We start from the raw sequence: 23,620 nt of genomic DNA, 5'->3' as shown, positions 1-23,620 counted from the left end.
ATTTCATTAATCCGCTGTTAACCCTTCTGATGATGCTGGGGCGACTCGGCTCTAAGATGGTATGTGTTCAACATCCTCTTTTGCCGAGCTCTCTACTTTACCTTTCATTTTACGTCTGCACTACGCAAAACAAAGATCCCTTCTCCCTCCCTGGATTGGAGACCAGGAGTGTTCTCTTTTCTCTTTTTCTATTCTGCACCTGCTTCTCTCTCTCTCTCTCTCTCTCTCTCTCGTTCTCTTCTCGAAGGACCCCCCCCCCCCCCCCCCCCCCCCGGGGCGCCCCTCCAAACCTCTCTCTCTCTCTCTCGCCAGAAGGCAAGAGTGTGATGCGGGGGAGTGCACACGGCGCAGAGACTATTTGTGGAGGTTCATTCTATATGGAATATTATGGACCGGGACAGAGTAGACTCCTCATGTAAAATGCAAGCAGGCAAGTCAGCCATGTCAGACACACCTTGGTTCAAAGAGCCTCCTCTGTGGACTTGCAGTCAGCGGGATGATGGGCGCATGACACAGCTGCATCAGGAACTAGAGGAGTTTTATGAACAAGCTAGGCCAAAGCAGAAGGATGCAGAGATCAGGGCACATGCACTAGAGAGGGTGAAGCTCGCTATCAGAGCCTTTTGGCCCTCCTGTGAGGTGAAAGTTTTTGGGTCCTTCTCAACAGGCCTGTATCTGCCCAAGGTAAGTGACATAGACATCGTGATTTTGGGCTCTCCTTCAGGCACTGAGCATTTTAGGGCTCTAGGGGCTGCCCTTCGCAGTTCAGGCATAGCCAGGCATGTGGATTTCATAGGCCGTGCAAAGGTGCCCATTTTGAAATTTCGAGAAGATCGAAGTGGCATCCACTTTGATGTTAGCTTCAGTTTAAACCAGGAACTCCGTGCTGCAGAGTTGATATCATCTTCTCTTGCTTCATACCCATGCCTTGCACCGTTGTACCTCTTTCTGAAGGCTTATGTGCAGCTCAAGCAACTCAATGAAGTTTATCATACCGGTGGCCTCAATTCATACACCCTCTTTGTCATGCTCTATACTTTTCTCCAATCCCATCCCAATGGCTGTCAAGCCCTCTCCGAGTCAGGTACTACATTCTTCATCTTGTTTGTGGCTGGTCTGCTGAGTTTTTCTAGGCATTTGAAACCATGTCTTTTGAGAACTTGTCATGGGTGGAAAAGACCCTTATTCGCTATTGTATCATTCATTCATTCAAGCACTAGTCTTCCACCATTTTGCAATAACTCAATACAAGAGGATATAGGTAGCTCCATGTATAATAGTAGCAGGCAAGGAGTTTCAGAACGAGATGAAATCGACCCACTATTTTACTTGTAGGTAAGGCCATGATAGTGAATGCTTTCACTGCTGGTAGATATTGTGAAATATAGCACAATGATGGAGCATATATGCAAGACACTTGTGGTAGTAGACATGCATGAGGTTGTGTGTGTGTGTGTGTGAGAGAGAGAGAGAGAGAGAGAGAGAGAGAGAGAGAGAGAGAGAGAGAGAGAGAGAGAGAGAGAGAGAGAGAAGAAGAAGAAGAAGAAGAAGAAGAAGAGTATTTTAATGTCGTAGGAAACTATCCCAAGAGACCTTAAAGATCTATCCAATGAGGAGAGAGAGAGAGAGAGAGAGAGAGAGAGAGAGAGAGAGAGAGAGAGAGAGAGAGAGAGAGAGAGAGAGAGAGAGAGAGAGAATAGTGTCAGTGGTGCTCCCATAAATTTGCACAAGTCTTTTGGTTTTCTTGTAGGTGTGGATGAGGATTGTCAGTGGGGTGCATAGGATAATTTCACCTGGCTACCTAGAGGACAAACTTGCAAATATTTGGGTTTCCATGTCGGCATTGATGTGTCAGTTGAGTAGTAGTTTGCACCCATACTATTGTCTATCATGAAGAAACATTTCCATTGGTCATCCTTGCAATTATCTCTGGCTGTCAGAGCCCTTGTGGTGAATGAGGTTCTTCTTGCGACGGCTTGGTTCACCACATCTTTCATGACTTTTCACTTAGGCATCATGGCACATTTGAGGCGCCTTGTATGCAATTGCTTGTGGGGGTGGCCTAGATGGCTCTACTGACACTCGACCACGAGTCCATTGGGACACAGTCATTTTGCCTAGAGAGGAGTGAGGTAAAATCTCGTCGAAGACAACATTAGGGCTGAGTACATCCTTCTTCTTTGGATCATAAAGTCGATATCCATCGGAAAGAGAGTTGTAAAAATAATCCCTGGGACTTGGGGTCAAACTTCTCCCTATGCTGCTCGGTACATGCACATAGGCATCGCTCCCAAAAATCAGAAAGTAGGAGACGTCGTGCTTCTTACCAAAATAGGCTTCAGATGGAGTCTTCTTAGGAACTGAAGAGGTTGAAGATCGGTTTATGATATGAACTGCCGTCGCAATTTCCTCTGCCCGTAAGGACTTCGGCAAGTCTCGACGCTCAAGCATGGTCCGTGCCATTTCTACCACTGTCCTATTCTTCCACTCCACAACTCCATTCTTTGAAGGTGATCCGGTATCCGCAAGCTCTCGCTTGATGCCTTGGAGGTAAACTCCTCGCCTTTGTCCGATCGATTAGTCTTCAACACTTGATTGGAGAACGCCAATTCTTGAAGAGGCCAAATGCCTTGTGCTTGTGTTGTAGAAAGTATACACAAGTAAAGCGGTTGAAATCATCCACCAATAACATGAAGTAAAGAGCCTTGCGTAGGGAAGGGGTCTGCATAGGTCCACAAAGGTCGGTGTGCAATGGCTCGGCGTGTAGCAAGCCTTTGAATAGATTCTCGATGTTGCCTTCCTTGAATGCAAGTAGTGCATTTCCCATGCTTACTCCCAATATTTGGTACGCCTATAAGCATTTGCTCACGAAAAGCAATCCGAAGAGCATCATGTTTCAAATGACGAAATTTTTAAATGCCAAAGATCACCTATGGGTATCTGTGTCACTGAAGAAAGAGCACGGAGCCTGTAGAGTGCGTTCTCTACTGAACCCCCTCTGACCTCATTGCCGGATTGTCGATCCTATACCGCATCTTATGTAAAGATCATCTCCATGCCAAGCTTGCACACCTCGTGCACATACATAAGATGAAAACCCAGCTTTGGAGCATAAAGTACCTTGGAGGTATGCATACCCCCTTTGCCGTCGGGAATGAGCTCCATGGATCCCTTGCTGTGAATAGGAATTCCAGATTTGTCGCCAATGAAGAAAGTACCATAGTGTCGTCGCATGTTGGACAAAAAATCCGTGGAAGGTGTCTTGTGCCGTGAGGCCCCACTCTCCAGAATCCAATCACGATCAGCTCGGCGCGTAAGAGTCAACTCGACCTCCGATATCCTTGGAGAGTCCTTTGTGGAGAGAATCTCCGAATGAACAAAGGCTAGTGACTGCACCACTGCCGTCGAAGAAGCCGAAGTATCTCCAAGTCGCTTTGGACACTTCCTCCAAGAACGTCCCTCCTCACCGCAACTGTTGCAATGCCGTTCCGTCTTCAAGGCTTCCCACTCGGCATCACTCTTCTTGTCTTTGGTGTTATTGCTTTTCTTCTTACCTTTCTGCTTCTCGTTGTTGTTGGAAGAACTGCTCAAGGCTTCGGAGCTTGACTTCTTCCCCGTATTGAATCGCTCCTCCTGGTCCAATACCATTGGAACAATCTCGTCCCAAGAGATAATATTCAACCAGCCACCTCGTAATCAAGGAAGAATAGAAGATGGTGTAGTGAGGAGGCAATTGGGCCAAAAGCTAGATGGCCATATCCTCTGAACTGATAAGCTTTCCTATATGAAGTATCTCTTGTTGAAGCTCCTTCATCTTGTTGATGTGATCCATCATCCCGCATGGAAGAGTGCTTCGCATCCAAGGTTCTCAACTACACCTCGAGGGCTATCCGCTTCATTGGAGAAACTTGATCATAAAGGGAAGAAAGTCGATCCCAAATCAACTTCGCATCTTTCATCAATCATATGTGCCTAATAATTGATGGTGTACTGTTGAGGATAATGAAAGACTGGATCCGAGCATTGACACACTCCCATAACATCGCTCCCGTGCAAGGTCCTTTGGCTTTTGAAAGTTACCGAGACAAAACCTCCAAGCTTGTAAGAGTCAAAGACCGCCATCATGGTAGCTTTTCAAATGGCATTAGTTGTCTCCATTGAATTGCCGATCTGAGGGGAAGGAAGGGAGGATAGGTATCTTGAAGGGGGTTCAAGCCTTCATGGGACATTGTGGATATTACAGACGATTCATTTACATGTATGCTATAATTGCACACTGAAGTAGAACTAGGATGAATCTCCCCATTCTCGTTGACAATGGGTTCACCGCCATTGGTCTCATCCCCATGATGTGTACTTGTCTCTTTTCGTCGCGAAAAATTAGCACCACAAACTCGCACAAATCACCGATCCGATTCAAGACCACGCTGTGGCTCTGATACCATGTCGAAGGTGCAACACAAAAGGGTGAATCGGGTGATAAGCTTGTTTGCAATTGCGAGCAAACCACCTCTCCGTACCGGGCAGTGTAACAAACTGAAGTTCAGTTGTTATTGAAGTGCTAAAAGTTTGTTCAGTCTGTTCTTTTCTATTGGCACGTGGTGCCTGCCTTGTGACAGTGGTATCAGAGCATCAGTCGTGTGCTTTTCTGAAAGCATACCGGTCCTACAAAAGAGCAGACAGAGCTATTGGAAATTATTATGTGAGGTATCTTCGCCCTCCAACCCATACTTCATCGCGCATCGGGTGCGCTCCCGTCTTCACCGCTCATGTCTTACAGGGCATAAGCCAATTAAGATCACTTGCAAGAGAAGGATCCAGATTTGTTTCAAGTCACTGTTTTCCTCTGAAGCAATGCCATGGAGATGTTGATGTCTACAGCTACCAAGCAGCATACTCCAAGTACTTGGCAAGCTTTCAAGATTTTTTTTTTTTTGCCCGAAGTTATATGGTTTCTGACATCTTCCTTCGGAGTGCAACTTCTGGCAGAGAGGGGTATCATGAAATGCTTGCCATGGAAACCCTAGCAGATTATAACTCGAAGTTTCTCGATATCTCCCAGTAGATGTCTCTTCACGAGCGATTGCTATTTTGGGACTACCATCGCCGTCAAAGAAACACTGTTTGTCCAAGAGCTGATGGACCATGCTGTGCTTGGCTACGACCTTATGGAACGAACCTAACCCTAATTTTTGGTGCAAGTTTGAGGATGGAAAGTCAGTCGACTTTTCGAGCTCGACTAATGTCGAGATTGCTTTTTAAGTTTGAGTTCTGTTTGATCTTGTTTGGTGATCCTGTTTGGAATTTGATTGAAATGGATGGTATCTGTTTTGAACTTGTTTTGGTGCCGATTTGAATTGTTTGACTCTGGTTTGATACTGGTTTCAATGATTGTTGATTTTACTCCCGGGTGGAGAAGTGAGAAATATTGTTTTGGTTTGAACCTCGGAACGATGCAGGCCGATGCCTGGGGAGCGTTTGGTTGTATGCTTGAACCTCCAAGCGACGCAGATTGCGGTCTGGGGAGCGTTTGGTTGTACAATCCTCTGAGCTCATGGCCCGGACCTTTTTAGGTTATTTGCGGGGGGAGTGACGAGGTAGTCGTTGAGTAGCTTCATACCGCATACCGTTTGTCTCGGGGGAGTGCTTAGCGGCGCTGTTTGTTGTGTCTTGTAACATGCATATGTAAGCATTTGTGTTGCATTGTGATGTGCCCATTATTGAATATTCCTAATTGGATGAGATTGCCTGGGTATGTAATTTTAGTGCATCAAGACACCCGTGGAAGATAAGTACGCTCTGGGTGTGATGGCTAATTTTACTACGCCGGAATATCAAGAGTTCCGATATGGACGAAAGGAGAAGCTAACTCCTTGATCAAAAGAGCAGAAAGGAGAAGCTAACTCCTTGATCAAAACAGCCGAAAGGAGAAGCTAACTCCTTGATCAAAAGAGCAAAAAGGAGAAGCTAACTCCTTAATAAAAAGAACAAACTGATTGTCCCTCGGAAATTTTTGAGCTAACTTGAGTTGTTTTGCAGATATGCTCTAATCGCGGACGATTACTCTCTTTCAAGAAGGGGAGATGTAACAAACTGCTGACGTGTCAAAGCCTAAAGAATGGAGCCAACTTACAGATATCGGCCGAGCGGCCTAAACCCTAAGAAGAAGAAGTAACAGAAGAAGTGTCACAAAGTGATGACGTGGTTGCCCGAGAGCAGAAACCCTAACCCTAATTCTTGCCAAAAACCCTAATTGTTGAAACTCTAATTTTGGAAACCCTAACCCTAAAACTTGCAAACCCTAACCCTAAAACCTGTAAACCCTAATTCTAGAAACCCTAAGAAGAACAAGGAACAGAAGAAGAAGTCTTACCAACTTATGAGGACCTCGTCCGATGGGGCCCCAAGTGACATAAACGCATTAAAAATAAAGCAGAACACACTCAAACGACTTTGCACATCAAAATATGATGATGTGGCACTTGTATGGACGTCCCAGAATTCGCGGCGGATTTTTAGGGAAATCTCGAAATTTTAGGAAAGTGATTTTTTGGGGTCAGCTTTTCAGATTTGATGCTTTTAGGCTTTGGGCCTTTAAATATGAGCCTTGGGGGCCCTCTCTGGCACTTTTTAGCGCATAGATTGCAGATCAGGTGCTCCTCGGCTATTGTACTTTGTGAATTGGCAGTAATATAAAGAAATACCGAAAGGGGCACCAAGGTTTGGGGCCAATACTCTCTGGGGTGGAATTCTGCCACTGCGTGTCGCGTGTCGTCTCTCTCTTTTTCAGTTCAGTTGTTATTGAAGTGCTAAAAGTTTATTCAGTCTGTTCTTTTCTATTGGCACGTGGTGCCCGCCTTGTGACAGGCAGCCAATAGATCTCGGATCTACACGATAGATCTCCTCGTCGTCAAGCTCCTAGCGTCGTTTGGGGTTAGAAATCGCTAGAGAGAGGAAGTGATAGCACACCAGAAACGCTAGCAAGTGAGAAAATGCTAGAGAGAGAGTGCCCAAACGTTGCTGAACATATGCCAAAAGTACAAGGGGGGAGGGGTTGCATATATAGGCAAACCTCAGGTTTTCCCTACCTCCAATGAAACCCCACGGTCTTGATAAATGGCTAAATAATGCTATTATAAATGTAAACTCACTAAAAGTGACCTGACACACACATATTTAGTAATAGAATTGCATAAGACTTGAGACTTTGACCTTGAAAAATCCTAGGAACGAGGGTCCGCCTCATGCCAATCTAGTGGGTGAGCAACACATTGAAGTGCACCGCCTTGTACACGTACGTCTACCTCAAGTAACAAAACAGCCTCACTCCCTAATCTACTCCTGGGAGATACTGGAGCTACCACCGGTCAGGAAACTGAACTCTAACAAAGCGAACATGAGTATCAATCATAGCATGGTTGTCCCATAGCCTAGATAGGGTTGAAGATGAAATTTCACAGAAATCATCTGTAGGTCTTTATAACTATCGTTTCATATTTTTTGCATGAGATACATTGGTATGAATTGGACTGTAGGGTTTGCACATCATCTCACTAGGCTTGAATTGAGAAGCATGGTGCTTTGAGCTTAGCATAAGAGCAGCACATGTGCTTGCTATATTATTTGAGTCAGAGGAGGAATGTAAGGTGCAGCGGAATGAATGTTGTATTTTCTCAAGATAAGTGATCTTTATTGCTCAAGGTTCCTTTTAGTTCTTAGGGAAAGAGAGAGCTTTCCGTCTTATGGAGAGTGCTATGATCACGAACAAAGTGAGTGGATATTGTGCGTGCAAGTGAATGAGACTGAGAGAAGGAGAGAGAAGAGATACGACACCGAGAGGTTGTAAAACCCTCCTCCGAAGGCCCCACTCTCGTCGGCGAGAGTGGTCTACTTTGATTGCACAACGGTGTACAATGCGAATGCAATGGACTGATGCAAGTTGGACTATGCCGATGACGACGACGGTGATGACGACGACGACTTCATGGCTGAAATCTGTGGACTTTTATCTGCGGATTTCATGGTCTTCTTGGTGGCTGAAAATGACTGTTTTGGCTGCGTTTTGATGGTTGGAAATGGGGGAACAATCTGCAACCGTCTAGGGGGAAAACTGCGACTTTATCATGGCTGAAATCTGCGTTTTTACCCATGCTGAAAAACGCTGGTCAAGCTGAGATTCTGCTGGTCAAAAATGCTGAGATCTGCTCTGTTAGGCTAGCGTTTTTGTGGGAAAAACATTGGCTGATATAGTGGTGGTTTTGACTGAGGTCGCGAGGGATCTGCTGGGGATGGAACCGCTGATGTTGCCTAGCGTTAGTGCATGCTGAAAACGATGAGGACTGAAGATGGTTGGTTGTAGGAAAACGCCAAAGATGGCCTAGGTTGGAAACGCTAGGATGCTGAGAGGGGGTACTGCTGAGAAGTTGCCTGTTGAGCGGGGATGATTGTATTTTCCAACGTAGGATCCGTACGTATGGACGGGTCCGTACGGTACCGTACGTCCGTACAGTATGGTACGGTACCGTATGGATCCGTATTGTAAAAGAAGAAGAAGAAAAAAAAAAAACGAATTTCCCCTTCGCATTTTCGGATTTAATTTCGCCTCTGTTTTGGGGGTTTGGCCGCCTGGTTATTGAGACAAAGTGAGTTTGGGCACTTGTTTATTGCAAACTATTGACTACAGAGTACTACAGAGAGAGTTTGGGCGCCTGTTTATTGCAGACAGAACTCTGCAAACTCACTTGCAGAGCAACCTTGTGCGCGGTAAAGGTAAGTGCTCGTCCTCGCGAGTCTCTCTCGTCTCCCTCGCGCATACCTTGTGTGTTTCTCGCGATAGCATCAATGTTTTTGTTCACCAATCTGTAGGTACACCATGCCTCGCAAACCCAACCCAGTCTGGAGCGCAGACACCACTGTCATTGCGGTGGTAAATACAGGAGGGCAAGCAGGATCAGGAACACGTACTTGGGCCTGCAAATATTGTGGAAAACAGAAGACAAGTACGGTGACGCGTGTGTTGAGGCACCTTACTGGCATCGGCACTACTGGCCAGTGCGGATGACTCGCCTTGGATTGTCTATTTATGACAGCCTTGGAGAGAGCTAATATCCTAGAAGTGATACTTATGAATTTATTAGCAAGTACGGACCGTATTGTAGGTTTTTGACGTTTTCGAAAAAAACCTTACGAATTTTACGTACCTTACAACTCAATCCATTCGGTACTACGTACAGTACGTACCGAACACGTACCGTACCTTACGTACCTTTCCACCTTGGTATTTTCTCAAGATTAGTGATCTTTATTCGCTCAAGGTTCCTTTTAGTTCTTAGGGAAGGAGAGAGCCTTCCGTCTTCTAGAGTGCTCTGATCACGAACAAAGTGAGTGGATATTGAGCGTGCAAGTGAATGAGACTGAGAGAAGGAGAGAGAAGAGATACGACACCCGAGAGGTTGTAAAACCCTCCTCCGAAGGCCCCACTCTTGTCGGCGAGAGTGGTCTACTTTGATTGCACAAGGTGTACAATGCGTATGCAATGGACTGATGCAATGGGATTGTGCCGATGACGACGACGGTGATGATGACGGCGACTTGATGGCTGAAATCTGAGTTCTTCTATTCGCTGAATATTGGGACTGTTTTGGTGGCTGAAAATGACTGTTTTGACTGCGTTTTCTTGGGCTAAAGATGGGGGAACTCCTGCAACCAATCTGGGATGTATTTGCTACCTTGCTAAAGGCTGAAAATGCTGTGTATCTGCGGCAGGTTGGGATGGCGTCGAGGGAGATCGCTAAGAGTGTCCGGAATCGTGGAAGGGACTCTTCGCCGGCCCACTCTGCTGTGTGGGTCGTGCGGTACTTGAACTTCATAAAGGTCTGGAACGCTCGCTTCTTTGGGCCGTGCCGAAAGCGACACAAAGTCGTTTGAATCTCCTTTCTTGCGTCAACGTTGTCTAAAAGATCTGCTTCTTCGTCTTCAAGAATCTCCATGGCTGAAAATTCCTGAAACCATCTGCAACACAAAACCATGAACATACCTAATCCATGTAAAGTGAAGGAAGAAAATCTTGTCTTGTCTAAAGACTGTGCATGCAATGTATATGAACATAGAGACGGAGTGACAACCCGTTCATCAAACACATGCAAACAATGAGATCTGCTTCTTTCGTCTTGAAGAATCTCCATGGCTGAAAATTCCTGAAACCATCTCCAACACAAAACCATGAACATACCTATTCCATGTAAAGTGAAGGAAGAAAATCTTGTCTTGTCTAAAGACTGTGCATGCAATGTAGATGAGCAATTCACAATGAAAATGCCCATGCTTGGTGCTCATACTATCATGTGCTCTTTCGGAAACTGTCATGCCAAGGAAGAGACATGGAATGTGACTTCCTGACATACAAACTTTTCATGCACAATCCGTATACATTCGTGCTCATCCATGAGAGAAACGTGCTCAACATACACTATGTCATGCCGAGAAAAGGGATCACATAACGATGCTGACTAAAATACAAGAAACCTTCACGAATGAAACACTCGAACAATGCGTGCGTATCAATCATGCGAACACATAATACTTCCTGTGAGGGTTCTTTGGACCAAGGCTCGAGAGCCAAGATCGGTTCGTCTTGAATGATCGAATCGTCCTGTGGGGGTTCTTTGGACCTCGACTCGAAAGCCAAGATCGGATCTTCGTGATTGGTCGAATCTACAACGAGGTTAGCTTCGCTAGGAAAAGCATCCACTAACTCATCATCCTTGTGAACAATCACATCATCTTCATGCAACTCATCATGCTTGTGAGAAATCACATCTTGATCATGCAAATCATCATGCTTGTCATTGGCATCCAAATCATCATGCTTATCAATATCATTCAGATCATCATGCTTCTCATAATCATGCAAATCCAGTGTGTCATGCTGTGGAGAAAAAGGGATTTAGAGAATCTCCTTATTCCGAATCCATTCAACCTTGTCCTGCATATTAGCAATGAGAGATGGAGAAGGAGCAGTGTCCATGTAACAAACTTGGACACTCCAAGTCAAGAATCAATCGCGACAGCACCAAATAACCACTTCAAAACAATTCACAGATCACAATAGATTTGCACATGCCCGGCGGAGTTCCGTGCCTAGAGATATTGGCCCCAAAGACTGGCGCCCCTTTCGGTATTTCTTTTTGTATTAATCAATCATCAAAGTACAAGAGAGCGGTTAGGGTTTCACTCTCAGACTCTGCGTCCAGATGCCCTGAGAAGTGAGGCCCTCACCACTAATTTAAAGGTTACAAGGGATGCCCAAAAGCAGAGCCCCAAAAGCTTTTAAAATCAAAAGCATCAGTTCTCTCTCTCTCTTAGAGACTCTTTTCTTTTTTTTTTTTAAAAAAGCAAAAACAAAATTCGCGTCGCTCATCATTTTCCAAAAAAAAAAATAAATATTTTTTTTAATAATCCGTCTCCGCGATTTTCGGAATTTAGGGTTTTTGGCAAAAATTAGGGTTTGCAGGAATTTTAGGGTTTCTGGCAGAAATTAGGGTTTCTGTTGTCCGCCACGTCATCACTTTGTGACATACCCCCCTCTTGAAAGCATTGTAATCGATCGCGATTACGCATGCAAAACCGACAAAAGCCATAAACCGTCTTAGCAGACACTGACTGTTAGTACCTACGTACTAGGAACGCACATCTAGCACATGTACAGAATCGACAGTCACATCACACGACATCACAGGACATCACATGACATTCAACATTCATTCGGATCTTAGACCATGATTTATCGGCAATGTAGCTAGCAATCACATCTAGGTCCAATCGGGACCTCATTGATGTCCGATTGACTAACCCCTATTGCAACCATGTCTATTCGAGATCAATCAGACCAAAATGCTGCAGTCATTTCGGCTATCAGTTCCTGCACTCACAAGAAGTCAAGAACAAATCAGTATCATAATCAGGAATTCCATTTCATAAAGTCATCCAGCAAAATACTGTCAGCTCTCAGTATCCCTGAAGCTCAAAGAGACATCAGTGACTTTAGTATCAAAATCGAGGCATCTGTTGACAAAGGAGTGGAGTGACTCCCCTCTTGTGCATCCCACTGCACCAGATCTTCGGCCAAGCTGAGTTCTGGGTTCCGTTTGGAGTAGACTATGCTAAACCAAAACATCGAGGTAAAGTTTCACAATCCGAGGAGTATCTGCTAGGTCCTCCTCCTCCATCCACTTCGCATCAAATGCAGGAAAGTTCTTGAACTTAACCAAGAACTGCCTTCGGACTTTACCCTTATTCTTCGTATCATTATGTGCCAAAATCTGTTCAGGAACAAGGATGTCCTCGTTTTCTTCCACTTTGGGTTGCTCATCAGGCTCCCCATCATCAGGCACATCACCCTTAACAGGATTCAAGAGACTCACATGCAATGCATTGTGAATCCTCCAAGTATCTGGCAGTTCCAATCGGAAGGAGACATCATTTATCTTGTCAGTGATCTGGAAAGGTCCGTAGTATCACATACTAAGCTTTGGAAAAAGCCTCTCCTTTCCCTTTTTCTTTCTTAGGCGTGCCTTCTCAAAAGTAAGAGCACCCAATCATCCTCCTTCAGTTTCCAGTCGCGACGATGGCGATCCGCTGCCTTTTTCTGTCATTCTTGAGACTTCTGTAAAGTCTCGCGAACCTTGGCAAAAGCCGTATCCAAATCTCGCGAATATTCATCCGCTTCAAATTTCTAATCTTTCGTGCTCAGGAAGATGGAACCTTAGTAGCAGTTTCAACAATCTCTCATGGCGTCTTCCCCGTCGAAGAGTGTATCGTGTTATTGTAGGCAAATTCCACCAAAGGTAAGTTCTTTTCCCATTGAGTCTTCTGATGCGAGATACAAGACTTCAATAAATCTAAAATCACTGAATTGGCAATCTCAGATTGCCTGTCAGTCTGCAAGTGGAACGATGACGAGAACTGCAACCGCGTGCCGATGTTCTCCCAAATTGCCTTCCAAAACAAACTCATAAATCTAGGGTCTCTGTCGGAGACAATCGTCTCAGGCGTGCCATGTAATCGGAAAATCATCGTGATCATTCTGTATTCTCGGGAGATAAAAAAAAATGAAATCCATTTCAATACTTTCCCAGGGGCGGGTGGGTATGGGTAAAGGCTGTAACAATCCCTGTGCTTTATGCCTGTCAAACTTGACCTTCTGGCATACCAAGCAACTGCGCACAAACTCTTCCACATCCTTCTTCAGTCTCCACCAAAAGAAATCTCTCTCTACCCCTTTCATGGTGGTAGCAATGCCGCGGTGACCCGTAAAAGGTGGACAGTGGCAATCAGTCATAACCTTTTCCCTCAACGGCTGTGTAACGCACAACATAGTCTTTTTCATCAAGTAGCCTTCCCGAAGGGTGTATCCAGCTACTGTCTCCCCATCCCGTATCCGTGTGAAAATATCTGCAAAACCTGTATCTGTGGCATACTGATCGACCATATCCTCGAAGCTCCTATGATGTATCGCGGAAATAGCCAGAACCAACGGTTTCCGAGACAAAGCATCTGCCACCACATTCTTCTGTCCCTGCACATGGACAATCTGGAAGTGGAACTGTGACAAGATGTTCACCCACCGCATCTGCTTTTTCGAAAGCTGCTTCTGTGACAAGAAGTAGCGCAAACTCTGATGGTTTGTAAAGACAGTAAAATCCGCTCCGAGTAGGTAATGCCGCCACTGAGTAAGAGCATGGATAACCGCCAAAAGCTCTTTCCCATAGATCTGTGCTGTCATCTCCGGCCTAGAGAACAAACGGCTCTCGTAAGCTATGACATGGCCTTCTTGCATCAAGACCGCACCCAGACTACGACCACAAGCATAACAATATACTTCAAATGACTTCTGCAAGTCCGGCAAAGTCAAATCTGGTCCCGTAGTCAATTTCTCTTTCAATGTCCGAAAGGCAGTCACCTCTGTGGGTCCCCACGGAAAAGGTACTCCTTTCTGTGTCAAGGTATGCAAAGGGGAAGCAACCTCTGCAAACTTTCGTATGAACCGCCTGTAGTACGAACACAGTCCCAAGAAGCTTCTAACTTCATGGACATTCCTCAAATCGGGCCAATCACGGATAGTCTCTATCTTGGCCGGGTCCATTCGCACTCCTGCTGCTGACACAATGTGTCCCAAAAAGTGTATCTCTAGTAGGAAAAATTCACTTTTCTTAGCATTAATCACTAACGTGTGATCTCGTAATTGCCTGAAAGACTTGAAGCAGATGATCTCTGTGTTCTGCCTCATTCGTGGAGAAAACAATGATGTCGTCAAAGAAAGTGCCAACAAATAGTCTGTACTCTCGAAAAATCCTGTCCATCATCCGGTTAAATGTCGCAGGAGCATTGGTTAAGCCAAAAGGCATCACCAAAAACTCAAATAACCCGAAAGTCGTCCGAAAAGCTGTCTTGTAGACATCTCCTGGTGCTATCCTGATCTGATGATATCCACTCTTCAAGTCAATCCTGCTAAAGCACGAGGATCCCTGTAACCTGTCGAGTATATCATCGATCCTAGGAATCGGAAATCTGTTCTTGAGGGTGATTTCGTTGAGAGTGCTATAATCGATACACATTCTCCAAGATCCGTCTTTCTTCAAAACCAACAACACTGGAGAGCAATACGGTGAAGTACTAGGCTGGACAAGACCCTTTTCCAAGAGGTCTTTCACTGAGTTCATAATCTTTTCATTCTGTACTCGGCTCACACGATAAGGTGGCCGATTCGGTGGCGTGCTTCCAGATATCAGATCAATGGTATGATCTTCAGGCCCTCTCAAAAGCAATCGGCATGAGCGTGGAGAAAAAAATCTTGGCGTTCTTTTCTTCGGGTCAAAACATATTCAACTTTTATCCATCGTTCAGTTCTCTCAAAAGAATGAGTAAGAAAACTGAAGTTCATCAAGTACAATCTCTAAGCCCTTCATTTATCAAAGTCGCTTTCTCGGCCCGGTAGTCAACCACGGCGTAGTTCTTGTGGTACCAAGGGATCCCGAGTAGAACGTCACTCACGTGCCCTGAACACCCCTGTCATTGCAAACGAAGTTTGCCAATGCTCGGTGTAATGGCAACATCCCATCCGGGTGCCAGTCGAACTACCTCCGCCTGTGGCGTCAGTCTGTCGGGCGTAGTTCCAAATCGAGCCGCCAATTCCAAGTGAAAAGAAGTTGGCCTTGGCTCCTTCAAAAGAGCTTCCTGATCCTTCGCTTTGCCCCGAAAGCGGCAAAGTTTGTACTTTCATTCATTAGATTCGGTGCAGGTCCCACGCCATGTGGTACCAGTTCTGCTTTTCTATCTGCCTTTTCTGCCACATTCCTCAGCTGCTCTCGAACTCTCAGACCTGTCGTCGTCTTTATCATTCTGTTCTTTCTGTGCCTTATCAGGGCACTTTGCGGAAATATGTCCATGTTCCCCGCATCCAAAGCACTTCCCCTCTCTGATGAAGCGAGCTGTCTCCTCAAGAGTAAGCTTGGGTCGTGCATCCTTTTTTTTTCTCTGGGTTGCTCTTTTTCATTCTACTTTCATTCCCAGAAGTCTGTTCGGCTCGTTGTGTCATGGCCTCATCTGTGGGGTAGGTCAGACTGCCAGAGTGAATGGCAAAGCCCCGCTTCGCATGACTCATCAACTCCTGAATAGAAGCTGACTTCTGTTCCAAGCAGTGATCTCGGATCTCTGTAGGTAGACCCAAGGTAAACCGCTCAATCTGTTCTCTGAACGAGATCTTCTTGAATGAAGAGGCGGGTAGAAAAGAGCTCCAGAATCTTTCACAATAAGAATTCACTGTATCGCTCTTGGTCATCCGGAGATGGTTCCAAGCAGCTCGTATATCTCGCTCAAACTCTTGAGTCAACCAAGAAGAAATAAAAAGCCTCTTGAATTTCAGCCATGTAACTGGCACAGTCTTGCTTAATAGAAGCGTGGACCACCAAGTACGAGCATTCCCCTCAGAGTAAGAGGCAGCTCTCCGAATCTTGGAGTGCTCTGAATAGCGTCCTCCCGCGAAAGCGATGTCAAACTGCTGTATAAAAGACAAAGCCTTCGAAGCATCTGAGTATCCTGAAAAGTATCAAACTTGATCGAGTGGCCACCTTCCTTAAACTCTCGGACTTTCTTGCTGTTATCTTCGAGAAAGTCATACTGGTTGGCTTTGTAAAAATTCTTCTTGTTCGCATAAAACTTTCCGTCATCGGAATCTGAGCTGTCTGTAGACGAGTCCTCAGTAGAACTGTCAGTCTCTGGGCGAGATGTAGCCTTCTTTGCCTTTTTCTTGCCCGTTCCGAAGCTTTGCTTCTTGCTTCGCTTTTTGCTTTTTTTCTGTCTTCTTCTCTCTAATCCGAGGAGCTAGAAGAACTGTCAGAAGAAGAAGAAGAAGAATTGGGTACTCCTTCAAATCGAACACGCTTCTTCCGTTTCTTTGCTTTGTCGAATGTCGACTGACGACCCAAATATCTTGGGAAGTCAGTACCTTTGTTCTGCTTTTTGTCGTACTTTTTGCCTTTCTTTTGCACGTCGAAAAGCTGAGCAATCCGTGCATCAACCACGTTCTCCAGTTCCTTCTCCGTATATTTCTTGGAGGCAGAAGGTTTCTTGAGAGCGGGTTTCGGGAGTGGTGTTGTGGTTCTCTGCCACTCCATCTGTACCTCTTTCAAAGAGGTCTGGTTCATATATTTTACCATCTTCGGGTCCTTGGCAAAATTGAGCATCATCTTTGTTGCATCGCCAATCAATTGACGACGCTCCATCTCTATTTGCTCCGCCTGAGTAGGCCGAGGCGGGCCATACTCTCTGTCTGAATCTTTGTTGTGATCCCAGCCCGCATCTCCAGATGCAGAGGGAGTCGACTGATCATTGCCTGAAGCCATAGGTGCCGCGGAAAAAAAATCGGGGATCGGATTTCCCGTAGAAGAGAAATCGGCCGTGCTCTGATACCACTGTAACAAACTTGGACACTCCAAGTCAAGAATCAACCGCCGACAGCACCAAATAACCACTTCAAAACAATTCACAGATCACAATAGATTTGCACTGGCCCGGCGGAGTTCCGTGCCTAGAGATATTGGTCCCAAAGACTGGCACCCCTTTTGGTATTTCTTTTTGTATTAATCAATCATCAAAGTACAAGAGAGCGGTTAGGGTTTCACTCTCAGACTCTGCGTCCAGATGCCCTGAGAAGTGAGGCCCTCACCACTAATTTAAAGGTTACAAGGGATGCCCAAAAGCAGAGCCCCAAAAGCTTTTAAAATCAAAAGCATCAGTTCTCTCTCTCTCTTAGAGACTCTTTTCTTTTTAAAAAAAAAAAAAGCAAAAGCAAAATTCGCGTCGCTCATCATTTTCCAAAAAAAAATAATAATTTTTTTTAAATTAATAATCCGCCTCCGCGATTTCCGGAATTTAGGGTTTTTGGCAAAAATTAGGGTTTGCAGGAATTTTAGGGTTTCTGGCAGAAATTAGGGTTTCTGTTGTCCGCCACGTCATCACTTTGTGACAGTCCACTCCATGAAAGACAGTAGGAGAATCACTTTTGGCATTGAGAGTTAAAGTGCTAGCCTCCCAATCAACGAGGGTTTATTTCACGAAACCATTTCATGCCTAAAATCATATCACATCCTGAGAGAGGAGAAACAACAAATAAATCTTCTAGTGAAGGCAGTCTGTTGAATTGCAAACAACATATCAAGGCACTCCTTCGTGATGAGAGCATCCATACCAAGACAAAAGCCAAAGACCTTGATAGGAGATTTCGAACTAACTTCGAGGCGGGCTCTCTCAACAAGAGAGGGGCTGATCACATCATGCATACTACCTGGGTCAAACAATATGACAGCGGTGTCCCGACGTACGACCATAACATTTAATGAGAGAATCATCACTGGGAGGGTCTTGAGAAACTTGGGGCACACTCGTGTTATCATTCATTGCATTGACAGATGTAGTGGGTGTTGTGGGTTCTTTAGATTCATTCGATTCAAGCTTAGGACATGTTCGTTTTATGTGACCTTTAATGTGACAATGAAAACAACGACCGTCTTTAGAATACGTGCTTTGTCCTCCCGAAGTGATGTAACCTCCTACAATTCCTTGTGCTACCTTTTCATATGGAGTAAGCTTAGGTTTAGCAGTTGTGTTAGCCTTACCCTTAGGTTCATTGGAAGAATTCTTTGATGAAATACTGTTGGTAGATTGGTTAGAAGAGTTATCATTCTTACCATTCTTACCGTTCTTACCGTTGTGAGGGTTTTGAGAAGTCTGCGAGGTACTTGTGGAAGTCTTGTTCTCCTTAGGCTTTCCCTTGTTGTGCTTCATCTCCTGTGCGAGAGCAATCGCTACCGCCTTGTTGAGATCGATTGGATCGAATACCTCGACATCGTACTTGATATACGCGTCCAATTCAAAGAGAAAAGCCTCTTTGTGCTCATCATCCGACATGCGTAACTGGGTACCTACCTGCAAAACACGATTAGAAAAAGACATAACCGGCATGCCATTTTGCTTGAGAGCGCGCCATTCGTCTTTCAACCGTGCGAGGTACTGAGGTGGCATAAACCGCGCCTTGAGCTTGTCTTGGAAATCAGCCCAACTAAAAGAGAGGGGCGTGAAATCGTCGGCTGCCTCTAGGTGCGCGGCTAGCTGTGCCTCTTGCCATGCGTGGTATCAATTAATGGCATCACCGGCAAGGTACATAGCTGCTGTCAAAACTTTGCTATTGCTTGTCTTCTTAGTTGTCGCAAAATAAGCATTAAATTGATGCAACCAAGAATGAATAAAAGTAGCATCCATCTTACCATCATACTTACTGAAAATCAACTTCTCTGTGACTGGATTGTGTGAATCCGCATCGTGGCTTTCGCCACTTGACGAACTTCCACGATCTTTGGGTGGTTCGGTCTTCGAGGCATGAATTTGGGCTATAAATTCTTGATTGCGAAGCTCCCTTTGAGCTTCACGCTCGGCCTCCTTTTTTGCTTTGCGTTCTTTTCGTTCAGCGCGCTTGCGTTCGAGAGCAAGTCGTCGTTCTTCTTGTTTTGCGGCAAGAGCAATGCGGTCACGTTCTTGAGCAAGGTGCTCACGTTCCTGAGCAAGTCGATTTTCTTCTTGTCTTGCAGCAAGTTTGTCGTTTCTTTCATCACGCTCGCGTTCTAAAGCAAGGCGCTTGTCTTCCTGTCTATCCATCATGGCCATCATTTGCTTCATCATTGCCTCCATAGGGTCTGGCGTAGATGGCGAAGGGGGAGGGTTGGAAAAATCTCCCGATGGGGAAAATCCTTCGTCGCCTCTCTCATGCTCATCACCTGAATGCGAAGTATCCATGCCGCTTTGGGTGACGACCATGCACTATGATCTTGGGGTCTTACGCTCGTGAGGAACTTGGGTTCTTGAGGGTCTTGAGGTTCTTGAGGTCCTTGATTCGTGAGAATCTTGGGTTCTTGAGGTTCTTGAGTCTTGAGGGTCTTGGGTTCTTGGGGTTCTTGAGGTTTTCTTTCGCTTGCAAATCGCGTTGAGAAGGATCTTCTCTTCACCCGAGTTCTACTCCTTTCTGCGGGCGCACCCCTTGGCGGCCTTGCGCTCACACCAAGGTTGCTTTTTCCCACCTCACGTCGATTGGCCGGCCGCTCCGGTCCGCTCTCAATGAGTGAAAAGAGACACAAGGGGAGGCTGGACAAGCCCTTCTTTATAGGGATTCTTGTCACTCTTCAACAAAACACGATTAGGAATTGACACGCCCAAGCGAACTTGGGTTCGTGCGATCGCAACAAGCAAAAAAAATTCTTGTGGTTCTTGTGGTTCTTTCCTTGAGTAATGCAGAACACGTCCAAAACTCTGATACCAATGTAAGGTGCAACGGAATGAATGTTGTATTTTTTCAAGATTAGTGATCTTTATTGCTCAAGGTTCCTTTTAGTTCTTAGGGAAAGAGAGAGCTTTCCGTCTTATGGAGAGTGCCATGATCACGAACAAAGTGAGTGGATATTGTGCGTGCAAGTGAATGAGACTGAGAGAAGGAGAGAGAAGAGATACGACACCGAGAGGTTGTAAAACCCTCCTCCGAAGGCTCCACTCTCGTCGGCGAGAGTGGTCTACTTTGATTGCACAACGGTGTGCAATGCGAATGCAATGGACTGATGCAAGTTGGACTATGCTGATGACGATGACGACTTGATGGCTGAAATCTGTGGACTTTTATCTGCTGATTTTCATGGTCTTCTTGGTGGTGGAAAATGACTGTTTTGGCTGCGTTTTGATGGTTGGAAATGGGGGAACAATCTGCAACCGTATAGGGGGAAAACTGCTACTTTATCATGGCTGAAATCTGCGTTTTTAAAGGGCTGAAATCTGCGTTTTTACCCAGGCTGAAAAACGCTGGTCAAGCTGAGATTCTGCTGGTCAACAATGCTGAGATCTGCTCTGTTAGGCTGGCGTTTTTGTGGGGAAAACGCTGGCTGATATGGTGGTGGTTTTGATTGAGGTCGCAAGGGATCTGCTGGGGATGGAATCGCTGATGTTGCCTAGCGTTAGTGCATGCTGAAAACGATGAGGACTGAAGATGGTTGGTCGCGGGAAAACGCCAAAGATGGCCTAGGTTGGAAACGCTAGGGTGCTGAGAGGGGGTACTGTTGAGAAGTTGCCTATTGAGCGGGAAGCTCCTGCTGCCTCTTCTGCCAGAAAGTGTGAACTTTGGTTTGCTTATATATTAACTTAGCAAAATTGCCCTACCTACTTTTGTAGGAAAGTCACTTAAAAATAATAAGTGAAAATCCCAATAAATAGGAAAATAGGCTGAATGCATTGGAAAATTCTCCTAACTGATGCTAATGGATTCTGATGGGAATTGCGATGATCATGCTGTGTGCAACCGGAGGATATGCATCTATGTTAAGTGATTGGGCATCCACGCGTGGTCTACGAATAGACTCACAAAAGTGCCAGATCACTGCTAATCTAAACTGACTGAACCTTGCTATGGTGTAGCTTGTCCACGGACACATAGGGTTGGGATGTGTCACGTGACAAGGAACATTATTTGGTGCATGTATTACAATATTAGTGGGCCCTTCAGGGAGGGATTTTGACCCCTAAATGGTGCTATTATTTGAGGACGAGTTATTTGGGACTGTTTCTTCCGTAGATATTGTTGCCCAGGGCGACTATTCTGCAATGAGAGGGTATCAACATAATGCCAAGCTATTTAGAATTCTTGAATAAACTATACTATTTTGGAGTGTGTTTTTTCTCTACAGCACTCTTTGGGATCTAAGCTCTAACCTCATGCTCATATTCAAACTCTGAAATCAAAGTGCCTTGACAAAGCTAGAAGATATCTGTAACAAAAGTAGGCCTCTAGAACCAAGGCAAATCGTGTGCAGGCCGTAATGTGGCTGTCAAGTGCTGTGTTGTGCACCTTATTAAAGGAGGGCTAGATTTGAATAGGTGTTAACTGTGATGTTTATCTGCCATTTCGTTTGATGTTAATCATCATGTCAATGAAATGGATTTTCTAGAGCCAGGTTGTCGGGAGTCTTGCATGGGGTGGAAGAGCTTTGTCTAAAGTTTCTTAGCATGTCGTTAAAGAAACATGAGCTGGATGGTTTCGTACAATTGAAATCTTGGCAGACAGGATCTTTTTGGGTTTTTTGCTGTTAAATTGAGAGAGGAGGGTTTTTTTTTTGGTCAATTAAGACTAAAAGAATCATTTCTTTTAAGCTATTTGGATTCTACTACCTTGAGGAAAGCTCTTCCAGAATTTGGATGGGCTTGACTCGTAGGGCAGATTCAATTTTGTGCAGTAAGGGTACACATATAATAAGCTAATGGCTATGATGTAAAAGTTTGAATTGGTAGCAAGTTTGAATTGGTAACAAAGATTAACCAAAGTTTGTAGGGTTAGGGTTTCTTCTTGCAGGTTTTTTCCATTTCTATGGTGTGTGTTTAAAGGTGCAAGAGTATGGCATATCGTGTGTTAGCGGTGCTCGCTTCTTTCTGAAATCACAGAGGGGCTTCATGGATGTTTGGAAGCCATACCTGCTAGCGGTTGAGGATCCCTTCAGGCCGACAAATGACATTGGCAAGAACTCTTTTAATTTCCCTAAGATACAAGCTACTTTTAAGGAATCATATGAGCTCCTCATGTTTAGCCATTATAATAGTGGACCTTTTCCACTCTTGAATGCAATTCTACCCTTGCAGAGTAGTGGTATGCGGTATGTCTAGCTGTGTCCGAGTATTGTAACATATGAAAGAAAAGGTAGTTGGTTGATAGGTCAAAGTCTCTTCTGTGCTTTTCATTTGTGTTATCTTCTCATTTGCAGTTTGATCTTATCTAAGACATAAAGGAGCAGGAACTGAGCATATGAGTCTGTGACAGAGCAGGAACTTCTTGTATGTATTAAAATTTGAAGGAAGCAGACTTGTTTTGGGAAATGTGCAAGAGTCTTTATAGACATTAATGTGTTCTTTACTCCTTGATTTTACGAATGCTGTTGTATGCAGGACGAGCAAGTACTGTCGATTTATGTGCAATGCATATAAATTGAACAATGCTGTGTATAATGCTCCAAAATAGCGTCTGCAGGATGATATGTTACTGGGGTATGGAGTGCTGATGTTTATACAGATGCGCTATATGCTGTTGTGTGGAAGTTGTTGGGTATGGATGCTGATGCTAAGAGGTGTATGCGAAGCATATCTATCAGTGAGATGTTACTGATGCGACTCTGCCAAAATTGTCTTAGTTACAAAAGGCCTTGTATAGTTACATATAAGACAAATAACTAGTGCACGTGTGACCATGCATGAGGCACAATTATTTCAAAAAGTAACTGATAACTAAGCATTGCATGACCACTGCCTAATATGATATATGTGATGTTTATACAGATATGTTGTTTGCCATTGTATGCAAGTAGTGTTAGGTTATCTGTGATGTTGACACTCATGTGTAAGGATGTGATCATGCAGACGGCAGGTAAGTAATGAGTAGAATATAGCTCATGCAACCATGCCAAAATTAGCATAGTAGCAAAAAGGCTTGCATAGTTATAGGACAAATAACTTGTGCACATGTGATCATGCATGAGTTATAGTTATCCAGTTAAGTAACTGATAATCATGCCTCGAGTGACCACCACCTCATTGGGCAATGCAACGTGTAATGTTCCGAACTCGCGTATGCTTGATAAGATGATGAGACATGGACATTGCTCTTGCATGAATAAGCCTGCGCTCTTTACTTGACTCCATCCCTTGAGGGTCATGTGCCTATGATATTTGCCCAATTCAAAATTATCAAAGGTTGAAATGTATTGTGTTGTCTATAAAAAGCAATCCAAAACATTTAAGGCATAAAGTTAACTCACATATTTGTTGTCCAAGTGGCCTAGCCTTTTGAGCCTAAATGGGTTGGAATCTCCCTCTTATTGTTATTTATAGATGAAACCCATATTGCTTCCTTGTTCCTGTTCTTCTGTTATTTATTGCCTCCGTGAGGGTTTCACTTGGGCTCTTGCAAGTATGCTTTTACAGTCGGGCTCATGGTTAATTGTGTATGTTTGATGGACCCCTTCAATCTTTTTGCTTTTGAAGCATT

At 44.7% G+C, this 23,620-nt stretch overlaps 1 protein-coding gene across 6 annotated transcripts; it reads left to right on the top strand.

Annotated features, from left to right (window-relative positions):
• Window positions 1-247: 247 nt before the first annotated feature.
• LOC147453087 (uncharacterized) lies at window positions 248-22,931 on the top strand. Of its 6 annotated transcripts, XR_015188947.1 has the most exons (3): window positions 248-1,084; window positions 22,344-22,413; window positions 22,525-22,931. XR_015188947.1 is itself a non-coding variant. In XM_086518589.1 (2 exons), exons 1-2 carry the CDS (start codon window positions 388-390, stop codon window positions 22,566-22,568), a joined length of 741 nt encoding a protein of 246 aa, XP_086374715.1. In that variant the 5' UTR covers window positions 248-387; the 3' UTR covers window positions 22,569-22,931. The 6 variants fall into 6 exon arrangements, 5 of the variants coding, with proteins under 5 accessions (XP_086374715.1, XP_086374714.1, XP_086374712.1 ...); XM_086518589.1 differs by lacking the exon at window positions 22,344-22,413; XM_086518588.1 differs by lacking the exons at window positions 22,344-22,413; window positions 22,525-22,931 and adding an exon at window positions 21,938-22,300.
• Window positions 22,932-23,620: the final 689 nt, after the last annotated feature.

This window comes from Adiantum capillus-veneris, chromosome 8, assembly GCF_014529385.1.
Source record: "Adiantum capillus-veneris isolate H3 chromosome 8, ASM1452938v2, whole genome shotgun sequence".
Lineage (NCBI taxonomy): Eukaryota > Viridiplantae > Streptophyta > Polypodiopsida > Polypodiales > Pteridaceae > Adiantum > Adiantum capillus-veneris.
Note: the sequence above shows the minus strand (reverse complement) of the source record. Positions and strands in the feature narration are given on the sequence as shown.

What these genes read in the sequence shown, in the direction of transcription:
- LOC147453087 (XM_086518585.1), top strand. Translation starts at nt 388, where the DNA reads ATGGACCGGGACAGAGTAGACTCCTCATGTAAAATGCAAGCAGGCAAG. An exon ending in TCAAGCCCTCTCCGAGTCAG is followed by an intron (nt 1,085 to 21,916) that starts GTACTACATTCT and finishes CAAAGTTTGTAG; the next exon opens with GGTTAGGGTTTCTTCTTGCA.